Genomic DNA, 16,231 nt, shown 5'->3' with positions numbered 1-16,231 from the left:
CGGGTAGGAGTGCGGCGGGCGGTCACTTGAGCGCACATCATGTAATCTAACACTGGGGATTCTAATAACAAAACACAGGGTTTCTTTTGCAGCAGGAAGAGAGGGATAGGGCATGGAGCAGATTGGCCCTGGCACCGCTGACAGGCAGGGAGGGGGAGAGACAGCGGGATAATGGAAGCACGTAAAATGATCCAGGTATCAGGGCTTAGCAGAGGGGAGGGCAGCAGCAGGCAGGATCAGCCAGGTATTTTAGGTTATAGAAAGGGTCAAATTACACAGCCCAAGCACTGTGCTGTTATCCATGCTTTAAAGGAACATGATCTATTTTTTTTCTAGGGTTACAAGGGCTTTGACTTTCAGGGGTTCATTTATTAAAGGCAAATCCACTGTGCACTGCAGGTGCACTTGGAAGTGCAGTTGTTGTAGATCTGAGGGGGACATGCAAGGATAAAAAAACAGGATTTTTTCTTGCACATGATTGGATGATAGAAATCAGCAGAGCTTCCCCTGAGATCTACAGTGACTGAACTTCCAAGTCCACTTGCAGTGCACTTGCAGTGCACAGTATATTTACCTTAGTAAATCAACTTCATTGTATATTCAAACTTTTGGACTCTTCCTGCATCAACCATGTGAAAGTGTGACACATCCACAAATAATGTCTCAAATTCAGAAAATTAAGTTTCACCAAAACCAAGTGCATCCAACCCAGTCTCAGTTCCTAAACAACTGTAGTGTTTCCGCAATGTTAATTTCAGTGCAAAATACTGTTCATCACATTGTAGATGTGGAAAATCCTCATAAAATAAGTTCCACCTTTCCAATGGGAAAGTACAGTATATTCCATCAAAGAACAGTAAAACTAAATTTGTAGTGTATATTATTAGGTCTAAACACTTTGTTGATTTTCATAAATTTTATATGAGATCTTTTGAATTACAAGTGATTGAAAAACTTGAGAATGCAGTGAAGGATGGAGATATGTTTGCCATTCTGTGTCATTTAGAGCTATTTTGGATACTTAAAGCGGAGTTCCACACTCTTTTTCTTCTTTCTGGATTCCTGTGGGGAAAAGCATGTTACAAAAGAATTGGACATTTTTTTGGGGGGGGGGGGGTCACTTACCTTATTTTATGGGCATCTCTGTCCGACTTCCTCCTTCTGCAGCCGCTGCTCCGGAGATCACTTCCGGTTTCGCATTGCATCCTGGGAGTCATCATTCCCGGGATGCAATGGGAATGGCCAGCCACTACTCTCATTGCCGATCGCAATCTACAGCGCATGCGCAAGATTGCGATCAGCATTCTGAGAGCCAGAAACCAGGAAGAAGATCACAGCGGGGGACACAGCAGATTCAGATGCCCACACCGGAGATGGCTGCGCTCTGCAATCAATTTTAAAGGTAAGATTTTATCTTAATTCAGTTACTGTCCTGTACTGTAATGTGGGGTTAGTGTAATTGGTGTTAGCTTAGGATTAGGGGGGTATTTTTATCTAAAAAAATGTCTTTGTGGCCGGAACTCCGCTTTAAAATAGAACTGTGGGCAAAACTTTTTTTTCATTTTGGACAGAGTAAGTGAGGGTTATAACCTCTGTAAGGTTTATGTTTGCCACCTTTGTCACATTGGAGAGATTTCTCCTCACTTCCTGTCCCATAGCCAAACAGGAAATGACAGGAAATCCCTGCAAATTAAGAGAATCTCTTGGGGACACTCAGGTCCACAGATCTATGGTCCCCATGGGAAGATTTCCCCTCTATTGCTTTTCTGGGGACAACCCAAAGTTTGGGATTTTCTTTTACTTTTACTTTCAATGATAACGGTAAACAGGGCAAATAGAGAGGGGGAATCTCCCTAACATGGGCACAGACAGCAATAAAAACCCGACAGGTTTTTTAATCCATCCCCCCTCTATCCAAAACTAAAAAAATGTTTTGACTTTAGTAATACTTTAAACACACGTAAACCGATAGGCTTAAAATAGAAATGGGATGTGTTACACTGCGATTATGTAATTCTTTGATCATCTAATGTGTAGACTCTAATATTGAAGAGAAAATGACAATCTTTTTCAATATTTCTGCTAGATAGTTTAAGTAGTGATATGGTGTATTTATGTATATTTAGTGATTTTATTTGGTTTTTAAAGTTTAGTTTTAAAAAATGTAATGAATCTAATATGGTAGGGAAGAGGAGATATTTATTTTGTACAGTCTTATAACACACATTAGTAAATATATAACTATGATAATAGTATTTTAATATATTGTTTTTTTTTTTAAGGACAAACAGGGCTTTCTTTTCCTAAATATTGTCTTGCAACACTGATTTTTTATTTTTGTTCAATTCTTAGACAATTTAATGTAGTACAACTAAACAAAACGCACTTTTTCTTTTTTTTGTGCAGTGTTAGTTTCAAAATAAATAGTGTTACTGTACATAAAAGAGTGCATTATATTCTGCAATTTGTCCTATTTTAAACAGCAAAATTATGATTCTGGTACAAAGCATTGCAAAGTTATTTACAAATTAGGTAAAGTATTTTTTTTTTAACTTTTGCTCTTTTTTCAATGTGATACGTGTAAATATATATAAAAGGTGTAAAAATATTAATGAGCAAAGTAAACAAAACCAGAAGAAAAAGTTTAAGTATTATCATTTAATAAATTAGAAAAAGAAAAAAAGACAACAAGAAAATTAGAATTGAACGGAGAAGGAGATTAAGGAGTTAATTAGGGCTGATTAGAGTAAACTAAGGGTTGATAAGGGGTTACACAGTGGAACGTTTAAGAAAAAAAAACATTTTTTGTCAGGTTGATTTAACTAACTTCATCTGCAGATCGAACACTTTGATCTGTAGATGAATAAACAGAAGAATACAAAATGTAACCATGTTTCTTTGTATCTTTCTGTATTTGCAGCTGAGCAATGTTGTTGAAAACATTGTCAGACTGCTTTTTTTTTTTTTTGACAGCTCCAGCTGCCTGGTCCTTCTCTGTGTACTCAGCAATGCAGCTTTGATTCACAAGAACTGAATTGCTGTGTACTGGGACAGGGAATCCTGGCAGCAGGACAAAAGGACTGGATGTACTAGACATGCCCTGTGTACACTGATAACATTGTTGGGACGCCCAGAGTCTGCAACTGGTTAAAATACCCATTAAAGTAACCCATCTATTTAGCTGCTCCTCTGAAGTTCAAGAGTAACTATTATAAATATTATTCATACATTATTTATTTACCCCCTCTATAGATCCATATATGGATTATTTGAAACTGAATATATGCTGAAGGGAATTAAACTGTATCGATTTGTAGTGCCGAGCGCGGCTCTTGCCTCACCTGTCACCAATCCAGACAATCATTGCTTTTGCACTGATCAAGTGCTATCCAGAAACTGTACAGGTGCTGGTGTGTTGGACCTTCGTGCTTGCCAAGGAAGTAAGTTTGGCATGTTCATTTCATATTGAGGGGCCCCAAACTCTGTTTCTGAATGTGCATGTGTAAAAATTTGTATTTAAAAATAGCACTGGATCAACTGTTTATTAAGTAATCCAATGTATTGCTATAATTTTCTACAATTTCTTTCAAGCCCAACATCAAATTCCAACTTAGGCACAATAACCTTACCAGCATTAAATTAGTCACACATCCCTTTGCCACAAAAGCAATCCTTCATCATGCAGGCTTTTTTATACATCTGGCAAATCTGCTTATTTACATGCCAAGATTAGTACAGCTCCCGCTGTACTTCAGGCAACTCAGATGTTCTTCTAGGCCATTCAGATATAAGTGCTGCAGGTCTCATAGACCCAAGTGCTAAGGTACTGTCTCTGCTGTCCTCTTCTTCTGGCTTTTCACAAAATGAAGCCTGGGTCTGTGTCTTGTGAGTGGTCTGGAGTAGAGAGATGTGAACATGTGAACACATGACCTCAAAACCTGCATGATGGGGGTTGCTTTTAAAATAAACCGTAATGTATAACTTTTTTTAAACCTGGTAACGCTATTGTGCCCAGAGTTTGGCTTTAACCAAAAATAATAAAATAAATGAGGTTGACATCTGGCATGGGCATTGTATTAATATTTTTTTTTAAATCAAATACTGTGTGATTTAGTTTAATGGGTGCATAGACAAGTAGCTGACTAGCAATCTTCCAAAACACAGCAACACCGGCCTAGGTCGGTGGGTCTGCGCTCACTGCGGCATATCACATGCATACAATACCATAAGTGTGACAGGACAATACAAATGAATGGCAGTAAAAAACATTTAAAATGGTAATAAATCTAAAACCCTAAATCTGTGCATAAACGTAGTGCCAAGGTAAGCAATCGTCCAGGGCAAGATGAGATGTGAAGTCTCTAGTAGAGATGATGGGAAGTAATGTCCACAAGAAGAATAGGGTGGGCGACCAGCAGCTCCTATGCGAGGTGTGGGATCCCTCCAAACAGATATGCAAAAAGAAACAAGGGTGCCAGGTCATAACAGGAAGTGATAAAACTAATACTTTATTACTGAACACTTACATAGAAAGAGGCAAAGATCGATGTGATGACAAGCAACATCAAGAGGCGTGGAATCCCCAAAGGTTGGGGGACTGGAGGGTGACACAGGACCCGTGGTGTCAGCACCGACTGTGATGCCGGAGACCAGAAGCGGAGAACAGTGACACACAAAGGGCAGTGTCCGTCCGCACCTCTCCCAAAGGCATTAGCAACGCGGTGCCGGAAGCCGTTTGTGACGTCACCTTCCACTGCCAATTCCTCCACAGATACTGGCGAGGGACAAAAAGCGAACAGTGGAGAGAGCCTCTTGATGTTGTATTGGTATTGTATTGGTTTTAGCACTTCCTGTTATGACCTGGCGCCCTTGTTACTTTTAGCAAATTTATCTTAGTTTGCTTGGTCAATGGGAGATGTCATGATTCAATGTTGACATTTTCATTGTGCATAATATATATTTATTTTCCTCTAGAAAAACCGATATTCCTATCTCTGCCTCACTTCTTGTATGGAAGTGACTTCCTGTTGGAACAAGTGTCTGGTCTGAATCCTAGTAAAGAAGAACATGAAACTTTTGTAGATGTTGAGCCTGTGAGTAAAACAAACAGATAAATGACTGTCTGCATTTCACTACAGGAATTTTTGTTTCTTGTTAAATTTGTTTATTGAGAAAAGGCATTAAGAATATAACAGACTAGTTAAAGTAAGTTCAGATGCAATGTCCAAAATGGAAATAATAAAATAAGCCAATGCCTGACAATCAAAACATTTCTGTAAATTATGGGAATTGAATACAGTTGTATAAGGGTAGGTCTGCACTTGCGTAGAGGTAGAGGCAGAGGCAGAGGCAAAGGCAGAGGCATAGTCTTGAGGAGAACCAACGATGCTACATAGTGAGTAATAGGAAATCGTAGCAAACCTCAATATATAAGGGCAAGCAATGTAAGGTCTAAGGAGCTCTAAGAGCACCATGTTACCAATACATGGTAAAATTGTTTATTTTGTGGCTGTAGTGTTCTGGAGAATTATTTTGAATTGTCGGTGGCTGAGCACCACAGGAGTTCTTGTTATACACAATTTTATTTATCCTAGATAAAAATACCACAAATACCTGGAGATGTTTTTTCTATATACATACAATGCTGTATTCTTATTTTAGGTTAGATACCCAACAGAGATTCACTGAAATCTGACCTGTGATTTAGATCTGTACTGCGAGACACATTGCAAATAACCTCATTGCAATATGATCAGCGGTGGAAGACATACTGTAACCTCTTAGTGTATAGCAAGTCTTTATATTCACTTCTTTATCCTGTCAGTTGGCTCTGAATTACATGTTCTAATTATAAAAGTTTTCATTAAACTTGCTCTTCCAAAAAAACTTGCTCTTAACCTCTGCAAAGACAGTATGCAGCAACAAGTAAGTTGGGCTTTAATGCATACACATTCATAGTGGGAGGATGGCAGGATGTTGTGCTCACAGTGTGCTCCAAGCATGCTGACTCGAGCAGTCACTGCCATTGGGAAGAGTTCCAAATCATGTAACTGAGAGCCAGTAACATGTTAAAGAAACCACACAGCCTCCCAGGCAATAAAGTCCACCGGAAGAGCCGCTGAGAGGTTGCATTAATGGAATAATTATGCAGAACCTAAAATGCAGCTGTGCTTTCAGAATGCAGTCCTGCATATAATGTAACCTGCTGTATAGATATTAACTGAGGTTAGTATACCTTTCATGACTAAGTATGCAGGTCAGGAGTTCTGACTGCACTTTCAACATACTTGTTGCAGGCCAGAAAGTGTTAGAAAGAAAAAAGATCACCAGGATAACCAGGCAACTACTAATTTTTAGAAGGCAGTCCACATACTTGAGAAATTTTCTGTAAGGAAAGAGAGTTTGTAAAACAGTGTTTTTTTGCCAGCTCAGTGAAACATAAAGTACAAAGTTAGGCACTATCACTCATAACTTTACAATGCTGCAGCTCTCAATGCCTCACATCTCGCTCCACAAGGAAGCACAAATTGCAATGTAAATATCTTTTTTTGCTTAGTTTTCTTTGTTTGATGCACGGTTGGTGGAAGGAGACCCCCCTCCGACCTGAAGCAGTGGATGCTGGTGGGTGACATCACTACTTTAGGGAATTCAGTCCTATTGTCAGCCCCACACATTTTGCAGAAGGACTCAGGCTTTGCAGTGACATGACTGCATCGAAAATAAGGGGAAAAAAGATATTTGCAATGTGATTTGTGGTTCATTGTATGTGATACGGTCAGTAGAGGCAGTAGCATTAAAAAAAGGTAAGAGTTACGGTGCCTAAATTTCTACTTTAAGTCTAATGCATCGTCTTCTATTCAACAAGGTTCAGACAAACGTTCTGTTTCTGTTTTTAAAATTCCCTTTCACAATAAATGTCTGGATCTAACATCGATTCACTGGGCTAGTGTAAAAAAAAACTCCTTCAGTTATTCTACCCCTCACCACAAACTATGTATTAGAAGGTAATTAGCAATGTACTAAATGTTTTTATTGCTCAGTTGTAGAATAGTGTGACTTTCAAAAAGGATAGGTACAGGTACTCCTAACCCTTACTCCCCCCCTTGTCTCTGTGTCCCCACACCCCCCCCCCCCTCCCGTGAATCTGTGAACAATGAATTTGTTCTTGAGGTGGGTGGCCTCAGTGGGTGTCCCTGTCAACATCTCTAAACTGAAAAATCAAAGGAGCTAGGCGGAAAATTATCAGATGAAAAATGGCTGCATCCAGTCAGATGAAGCTGCTGTTTGAGGGGGCCAGCTCTCAAGAATTGTGATAACGTGGTGACAGAGTGACCCTCCCTTGCCCAATGATGTTGACCCACTGCTAGTCCCATCGCAAATGACAGATCCCATCTGGCTGCTGTATGCCGACAAACCAGCTTGGAATGATGATACTCATGAATATATTTGGTCAAAGACATATTTCAGGATCCCCACTAGTTAGTTTGTTTAAAAACAGAAGCTGTAAGAGATCTGTCATTTTGCAGTACAAGTGCTGCAAGCAACAGCTGGGTGATCAGTTAGTTGAACTGGCCAGTGGCCAATATGACCAGCTTGTTTGCCCATTTTCTGAAATGCAAACAAACTAGGTTCAGGTTGAACCTGAAGCTCATATCCAATCCTAATAAACCCTCCCCTCACAAGCACTTCAATAAAGTAAACTGTGCATTATACACTTCAGTATAATTTTCACAGTTTGCAGCTCAGGACACTTTGTATCAAATATATAGTATCTAATAGATCATCTCATTTAAATTATCTGTTCAGAAGAATTCCTGGACTGAAACAGGGAATTCTCATTACAGAGGCTTCCAAGGAATAGCGGCATGCTACACACATCAGTAAGATAAGATAACAGCAGTCTGTAGTCCATGGCTTCCCTGCTGCAAGCCTCATTCTCACCACCATACATCATTGTCCAAAACAAGGCTTCAGCACTCCATGTCTTGTTCTCATGTCTTGTTCTCACTCTATTCAGCAACCAATCTCTCACATGCCCTTTTCTGCTAGTTTCTGTGTTTACAAGAGGCATTGGCAAGTCAGTAAGCTGTTACAGTGGTGTCCTAACCACAGGACCAGTACTGGGGAGGGGGAGCTGGTTCACAGTTCTATCCCATTACAGCACAAGAAAAGCTTGGTGATTACAATAGGTGGGAGACACCTCAAGCACCTATATGATAATGACCTTCTGAAAACTGATATTTTTAATCATAGGCAGCATTCAACTGTAAATAGGTCCCTTAGATACCAAGTGCTAATTTGTGTGGATGAAGGAGGGATATGCCCTATATTAGAAAGAGGTGACATTATTTGGATGGTTCACTGACAGTGCTGTAAGACGTTGTACTAGAAATTATAGAGGTATAATCTAGTACATTATCCAACATATGGAAGTTTAGAAAGTTTGAAGCCCAACTAAAGTTTCACACCTTTTTTTACCCCATCATAGTCTTCTTTTTTTTTTCTTGGAAATGATGTAAGAAAGATAACAGGAAAATGTGGGTAAGACTATGAGGATGGGGGTTGCTAGTACACTGTCTATCAGACAGCATGTAAATGTCTGTGACTTCAAGTGGCCTTTACATACAAGACATGCTTTGATCTATGTATTAAATAAAGTTATGCAATAAAAGAATGGTTATTTGACTTTCAAGAAACAAGAAAAGACTTGATATTTCCCATAGCAATCAACCGTAACAAAGTCTTGTTATTTTACAGTCTTTTCTGTGCTGATATGCCAGCTTCATGCACAAACTATGTTTCTTTTTCAGATAACTGGGTTTACAATGCACTTTGCTAAAAGATTACAGGTCAATGTAATGTTTCAGCCAACAAGCAAAATAGAGTAAGTATGCAACAAGTAATATATCTCATCTGTAATAGTCCTGTCATTTGCTTCAGCTGTGGTCTGTAAGATTATGGCAGCTTGAAAGTGAGAAAAATTTGTTGTAGTTGAAGCCAGTCATAGTATAAATTCTATATATTTTGTGTGCACTCCATCAGTTCTACAAGTATTTTCCAAGCATTTTCTACTATACATTTCCTCCTTCCCCTAGCTTAAACATGTAAACAATCATACAAAAGTTATTGGTTCCTAAAGAAGAAATTAAGAAATCCGGTCTATATAATAAGCAACATTTTCTCAAGTTATAACCCATCAGACCATATCCAGTTTATCCCATTTGGGGAGGTTTTCATTTTCTGCAGAGTACTTGAAAGCATTAAAATGTATATGTGTATTGATCTCCATCAACTGCATTAACTTGCATCTTGATGTACATTTTTAAACTCATATTAAATCATAAAGGCTGTTTAGACTGTTTCAGAGTGCTCACATATAGGAATATACAGTAATTTCAAATACCTCTATGTTTCCTGAGAAATAATCAAAATGGATTTTGTTTTTTCTTAAATTGTAATGAGTGATGTGATATGACAATTTTAGATTCTGCTTTTAGAAATAAGAGTTCTATTTAAAAAGGTAACCTGTTACCAAGAAACAATTATTTTCAGTGCAGTACATTTGAAATGAGAAATAATAACGTGTTTTCACTGAGGCTGTCGGATTAGGCTTTCTGGCCTGTTTTGATTTTTATTACAATGCAATGCACTCAGTATAGCATATTCAGAATATATGCAAAGCCCAAGCCAAGACAGATGCCAGCTTTCTTTTATAGCTTTCCAGATTTGAAAAAGTGGCATAAAATTGTTAATGTTTCCACTATTGATTGCCTAAAAAAAACAATCGACAAACAGTGTGACCATGGCTTACATCTAAGAGGTTTGCTTTAGAGTAAAGGGTGCTCAACTGTACCTACTCCTGTTCCACCACCCCTCAAATCTTCTTCTGATATCCCCTGAGATTTCTGTGCAAGATCAGTTTCCAGAATGCTGAAACCTACACAGAACAACAAAAACCCTTGCCTCCGTGAGACAGTGCTCAGGCATCAACTGCAAAATTGAAGGGGGGGGGGGGGTTGTTAGCTCTTGTGTCCGAAAATTTGGGTTTATCTTAGACCATAGATCTGTAGCTCTGATGGCAGGAGAGTTTGGGGTAGGTAGCCTGTTGGTGAAGGCACCCTATGGTTCCTGCTATAATGTATGCATGCCACTTTGATAAACCTGTACTAGGTGAATGCCAGCTTTAAGAAAACGAAATCTTACTATGTTCTACACCTACTTCTGTATGGTATGGCTGGCTGTTTCCTACATATAGTACAATCTGTATTATATACAGGTGTGAGTAATACAAGCTGTATTTATTTCTTTTTGAACTTTACTTTTCAGTATTTTGGCAAATCTCCAGTCAGAATTTGTGTTTCCTGTGTTGTGGCTGAATGAAGTAAGCAATATATATTTTACTTGTTATAATGCATTTATACAGTGTCTTTTGATAATATTAGTTATAAATGTCTGTCCCTTTCTATACATTCAACATGTCAATACAGGCACAGCTGCCCACAGTAAACTAACATGATTTTCCCGTCAGAACCATTCTCATTGTACTTACAATAGTTACACTGATATCCACATACACATTCATGCTTTCCTTGATTAATGCACAATCATGAATGCTGAAATATTTAAATCCAATAAGCAAATTGTGTAGTGGTTTAGAACATCGTGTTTAATATGGACATGACAACAGCAATACAATATAATTTCACTATTAAAATATTGTTTTCTTTTTAAAGTCAGGAAAACATTCTAAATGAACATTTTGCATTCTCCTTCTCATATTTACGATCACGATTTACAGTATGCTGAAAAGTAGTGTTCATATAACAGACACTATAGCTCAAGCTGCAATTTAAATACAGAAGTTGTTGACTTGTTGATGACTTAAGCTCAAGGCAGACAGTGTCTGTTGTGCTGAGGTTTAGCAACATTATACTATATTATACTTATGTATAATATATATTACCGTTTATTTATATATATATATATATATAAAGTTGTAAGGCTAATCTCTTACACAATATTGTTTTCCTGTATGTTATAACATATGTTCCCATATGTAAAAATCTTAATTCCAGCAAACAGGTTTTGTCCTGAATTCTAATTTTAGTTATGTTATTTTTAAAGATCCAATAGCTACAGTTTGTAGTCATTGTGATTTATTATACTAGACTACTACAAAACAGTTACCAATACTAATGTTTTGCTTTGTTTCTTTTAGACAGCTCTTATTGGTGATGACTCAGCAAATACATTTAAATCAAGTGTGACTGTGCCAATGAAGGTGTTGGAAATTTTGCGGATCGTACTAATATGTCTTGGCAGTGTTCTCTTCCTTGCCTGTTCTATAACACTTTGTGTTAGAAGCTCAAAGAAGTAAGTATACTAATTGTATGCAAAAGTTTTTTCCCACTCTAATTCTTTTCATTCATTTAATGCTGAAGCCAAATGTAAAAACATAGCACTGAATCAGTACTGCATTTCAGTCCATTGTTCACATACAGCAACTTGGAGAACAATGGACAGCACTCTGGGACAATCAATAGAAAGGGAGAGCAGAGGGATGACTTCATCGGAGTGCTGCTGGACCTTGTTTTATCATAGGCAGGGACAGTCTTGGACTGGGCTGCATTGGGTCCAGGGCCTACATTTGCTCTCTGGCAGGTGTTCCTGGACCACACATTGGCTAAACAGAATAAAAAATCCCTTTGGAATCTGTATTTTGGGGGTGTAAAATATAACATGGCTCCACCTACACAGCCATGTAATTTGTTCTGTGAATGAATGAACTACCACCATGGCAGATGGCTTGTAGATACATTTGTGATTTTCCTAATGCATTTGTTGGTCATTTATTCTTTTTGCCTAAAGTTTAGCCTTATAGTATATTATTTAAATACTGTAGAATCTGCTACAGAGTCTTTTACCTAGAGATCCTGAAGTACCAAAATTTCTTTTTGTAGGCTGATAACACTAAGCCGCTGCCTCACAGTTATAAGCAGCATTGCCAGCTATGTGTGCTTCTTTAATTGGCCTCTGGACTGATTAGGCTTGCACAGCAGGCTGACAACATTGCTGCTAATTGTGAGGCAGTGGGTTAGAGTTGTCAGCCTACAACAGGAAGTGTAAGTGGCATGATCAAAACATGATTTGCTTAAGGAAAATGTTTGCATTAAGGCATACTGGTATAAAACCAAAAAATCTTCCACTTATAAGACATTTAGAAAAAAAGTAAAAGGTTGGGACTTTACATGATAGAAATGACAGTGACAAGGCTGGTAGGGCAAAAATATCACATTTATTATTGTATACAAGAAACATATAGTCATAATGTACAGGATAAAACATAGTGTATGGTATATATAAAACTAAAGTAGTAAAAAGGATAAATAGTCCCCAAGCCAGTTTCAAAAGAACCAGCATAGCAATAGACAATCATAGAGGTAGTTGAGTAAAATTATATCATCCATAGACTGACGCGTTTCGTGGACTAGTATTGTCACTTCTTCAAGAGTAGGTGTATGATCCATATCTATAGACAAAAAGTGCGTATAAAAACATTGCATAAAATGATGGTTGCTAGAAGCTGAGAGGGGAAGGGAGAGGGAGGAAAAAACTCCCACAGTCCCACAACTTACATGGTAGCCCCGGCAATGACTAGTAATGGAGGTGAGACATAAAATCAGATGCCTCCCACTCACCTTTTTCTTTTTTTATAAATGAAATTAGGGATGGAGACGCATGGTCAATCCCACCATGCGCCTCAATTAAAGTCCCGCCCTTCCCCCCTCTTCCACTTATAAGACAGGCATTTATATGCTTTAGTTAACCTTGAGGTTTTTCAGTGGCAATATTTTGGATTAGGGTATGGTGCCAGACATAATAAAAATAGATTGAGGTTTACATATATACTGTTCAACACTGCTAGAAATAATTGTTAAAGTAATTTTTTGCATTTCTTTTTTAGGAAATAAGTGCAATTACGGACGCAAACTGACTTACTAAAGAATATTGTGAAGATAACAATGAGATTAAATGTAAACTACTTCATCAACACACAAAAAGAGCTCTATTGCATCATCATGAATCTTAAATGATAGACAGTGATTTTGTTTTAATACAGATCAAAAAATAAATGGCTTTTTCAAACATTTAGGAAAAAAAATGGTTTGTTAAGTTAGTCATACACATTTTACTGTAAATGTATGTATTATTTAACTAAATTTGTATAGTGGAGCATTTTAGCTTCGTATTGTTGTATGATTAGGTAACATACTCACAGCCATTAAATGTTTAGTATAAGACAAACTATTGTTGACTAGAGGTTAGGTAACCCCTTTACACAACAAATACATTTTCAAAAAGTATAAGACTTGTAAAATCTTTCACAGGAGGTGGCTTATAAAAAAATCTACCACACATCCAATATTAGACATTGCATTTTGGAATGCATGTTTTTCTTATTCCATTAAAAGAAGTGTTGAAACGCTCTACACATTTCATGAACAACATTTACTTCTTCAGGAGAGTTGCTGCCCTCCCATTAATGGAATACGCAAAGTGGAAACCTATACCTACAGCAGCTTTGTGTACAATAATCCATAGCAGCCAATCTGCAATTTTCTATGATTGGTCTAATTCATTGTAGACTAATGAAAACAAATGAATGATTGGTTGCAATCTTAGTTTTGTACTTTGTTGGAAAATGAGCCCCATTAAAGGCAAGTGTATAATAATTTTCACTAACCTATACATTTAATATATATTGTCATCCATTATTGGAGAGTCAAGAACTGTGCTTTAAGGAGAATCTGTCAACTATTTTGCACGTTTATTGTAAAAGCCTTATCTAAGAGCAGAGCACTAAAAGGCACCTGCTATTATTTGTAGAAACCAAAATAACTTTGCCATGTGTTTCACTTTTATGTGTGCCAGTTTTACTTTGTTAGTAAGGCACTGACTACTCCCCCAGACATCCTTTGTCTAATAAAAGCACTCATACTAACAATTGAGGCACTCTCGCTAAATAAAGGGATTGATAATGGGAAAAGCTTTTCTGTAAAAGCCGGGTCATTCAGACCTTTCGTAACAAAGTTCAATGAGGGTCAGAGGTAAGCACAGACAAGGTTTTTTTCTGGCTAGCAAAGGCAAGAGGCACCGTTTGCTTTGGTAGTTGAGACATTTAAATGCTTCAAATGGCTGACAGGTTCATTTGCCCCATGAAGGATTGTACAAAAAAAAAAAAAAAAAAAAAAAGCTAAGTTCTAGTTATACCCATCATTTACTTTTAACAGAGAACATCATGTTGACTTGTATGAGTACAACACTACCATCATTGTATGTTTTTGTTTCATGTTTTATAAATCCATCATTTATCATTTAGATCTAAATGTACTGATTTGTGATCAGGTTGTAACATAGATGTAAATATGTATCATTCATAAATATATTATTTTGAATCCACCTGGACATTGATGACTAAAGGAAAGTTATTATTAAACTGTTAAATGCAGTTGGATTCTGTAATATTAATATGGATGAGAGGTAAAATCTTCAGACAAACGTAGGTGTAATTTGTTTAGACAATCTATTTGGGGAATCTGGGGAGATAGTTTCTAATCTGTGTATTGAAACAAGAATAATAATTCTGTGTTCTTCATTTTCCCAGTACTATGTGTACCATGTAAAAATGTGAAAGTTCAACAAGCATTATAAAAAGCTATCTAGCTACTACAGAACATTATGTACAAAGCTGAATGACCCTACTTTAGATTCCTCATGAGTGAGATTGTTTACTTAGTTCCTGGAACTGTTTGACTAGCACTTTAGGCAGACCTGATCAGATACAATAAGCCCATATTATTGAGTTAGAATGCAGTTCTCCTATAAAGCTGCTGAACAAATACAGTCTGTTTTAGCATGAAAAAAAAAAGGCTCCCGATCTGAACACTGCTAATTATGAACCGCTAGCGTAGTTATATACTGTGTAAAGATCAATGCCCTAAACCATATAAAAACCCATACAAAATGTAAGTATTGCCAAGGATGATCAATTAGAATAGATAATATAGAAAACATCCTGCCCCATCCACAGATTTTCTATTTATCATGAATTTGCACAACAGAATAATTTGGAATATTATTCTAATGTTTACCTGAAAGCAGTTTGGGGTTCATTTTCACAATTTGTGCTTGCTTGATCTGTGTATAAAGAATTTTTTAGTTGGTCCTTGAATGGCCAATAATTCTCAGACAATGAAGTCAGCACCCTTACTGAATGTCGGGCACATAAAAACCAATGCAGGATATATTCATGTGAGAATATTGTTCAATGTGAGAGTATTAATCAGGTCTCATGAGTAAAGTTCTGTCCTTGAACTTACACTGAAGTAAAAGAGGCTCTAGGTACTGTAATAAATTTGGAGTAAAAAAAGTAAAATAAAGTACAGGATAAACATGAAAAGTATAGACGCATCCATGTACTTGTGTAGTAATTTATACGGTGACAAGGAGATCCTAAATCTTTAACTAAAGTTGATCCAACCAGTTCCAGTCATGCTGTACAGCGAAGGGGTAGATTGGTTGGATTGGTACCATTCCTTTTGGTACACAAGCTTTCATTGACTAAATGTGAACTTACAGCACTTGAAATCACTTGTGAACATCATGATTTGTTTTTGTTTTATTAATATAATATGTATTTCATTTTTCATATCAGAAGCTAGAGTTCCCAAAGAATTTTGTGTAAATCCCCTTAAATATTCTAAATAATTTGTATCAGACTTTGTTTTTGTTGTTACCCTAAGGCTCCATTCACACTGCCGCGACTTGTCAGGCGACTTGTCAGCCTGACAAGTCGCGGTCCGTCGCAGTCCATGCACTGCTACAGGACCTATTCTAATAGGAGTGACACAAGTCGCTCCGACTTAGAAAAAGGGTCCTGTACTACTTCGGGGTGACCTTGGAGCGACTTGCATTGACTTCAATTATGTGAAGTCCGTGCAAGTTGCGGTGCATGGGAATTCACAGGTCGCCCCGAAGTCGTGCAGGAGTCGTGCCGCTTCAGTGTGAATGTGGTCTTAAAAAGAAAAAGAATGTTTACCAACACATTGTACACAAAATATTGTATTTTTATGTGTCACTAAAACAAGTGTCCTACTAATATGATGTAAAATGAATAAATAAATAATATATTTTGTTATTTGTTGTTGAATGTGTTTTTCTAATACTTTAG

The 16,231-nt window shown here is 37.3% G+C and overlaps 1 protein-coding gene across 1 annotated transcript in view; it reads left to right on the top strand.

The window, feature by feature from the left end:
- Positions 1 to 13,053, top strand: part of CD36 (CD36 molecule (CD36 blood group)) — a gene marked incomplete at its 5' end in the record, with an annotated part of 60,880 nt that extends 47,827 nt beyond the window's left edge. The window contains 6 exons of the mRNA XM_082256603.1: positions 3,253 to 3,440; positions 4,975 to 5,093; positions 8,811 to 8,884; positions 10,327 to 10,381; positions 11,219 to 11,373; positions 12,965 to 13,053. Coding sequence (XP_082112729.1) covers positions 3,253 to 3,440; positions 4,975 to 5,093; positions 8,811 to 8,884; positions 10,327 to 10,381; positions 11,219 to 11,373; positions 12,965 to 12,971 — 598 coding nt within the window. The 3' untranslated portion in view covers positions 12,972 to 13,053. The remainder of the gene's footprint in view (positions 1 to 3,252; positions 3,441 to 4,974; positions 5,094 to 8,810; positions 8,885 to 10,326; positions 10,382 to 11,218; positions 11,374 to 12,964) is intronic.
- Between the last annotated feature and the right edge of the window lie 3,178 nt (positions 13,054 to 16,231).

The sequence above is a fragment of the Pelophylax lessonae genome (genome assembly GCF_965119305.1).
Source record: "Pelophylax lessonae genome assembly, chromosome: 4".
Classification (NCBI taxonomy): Eukaryota; Metazoa; Chordata; class Amphibia; order Anura; family Ranidae; genus Pelophylax; species Pelophylax lessonae.
Note: the sequence above shows the minus strand (reverse complement) of the source record. Positions and strands in the feature narration are given on the sequence as shown.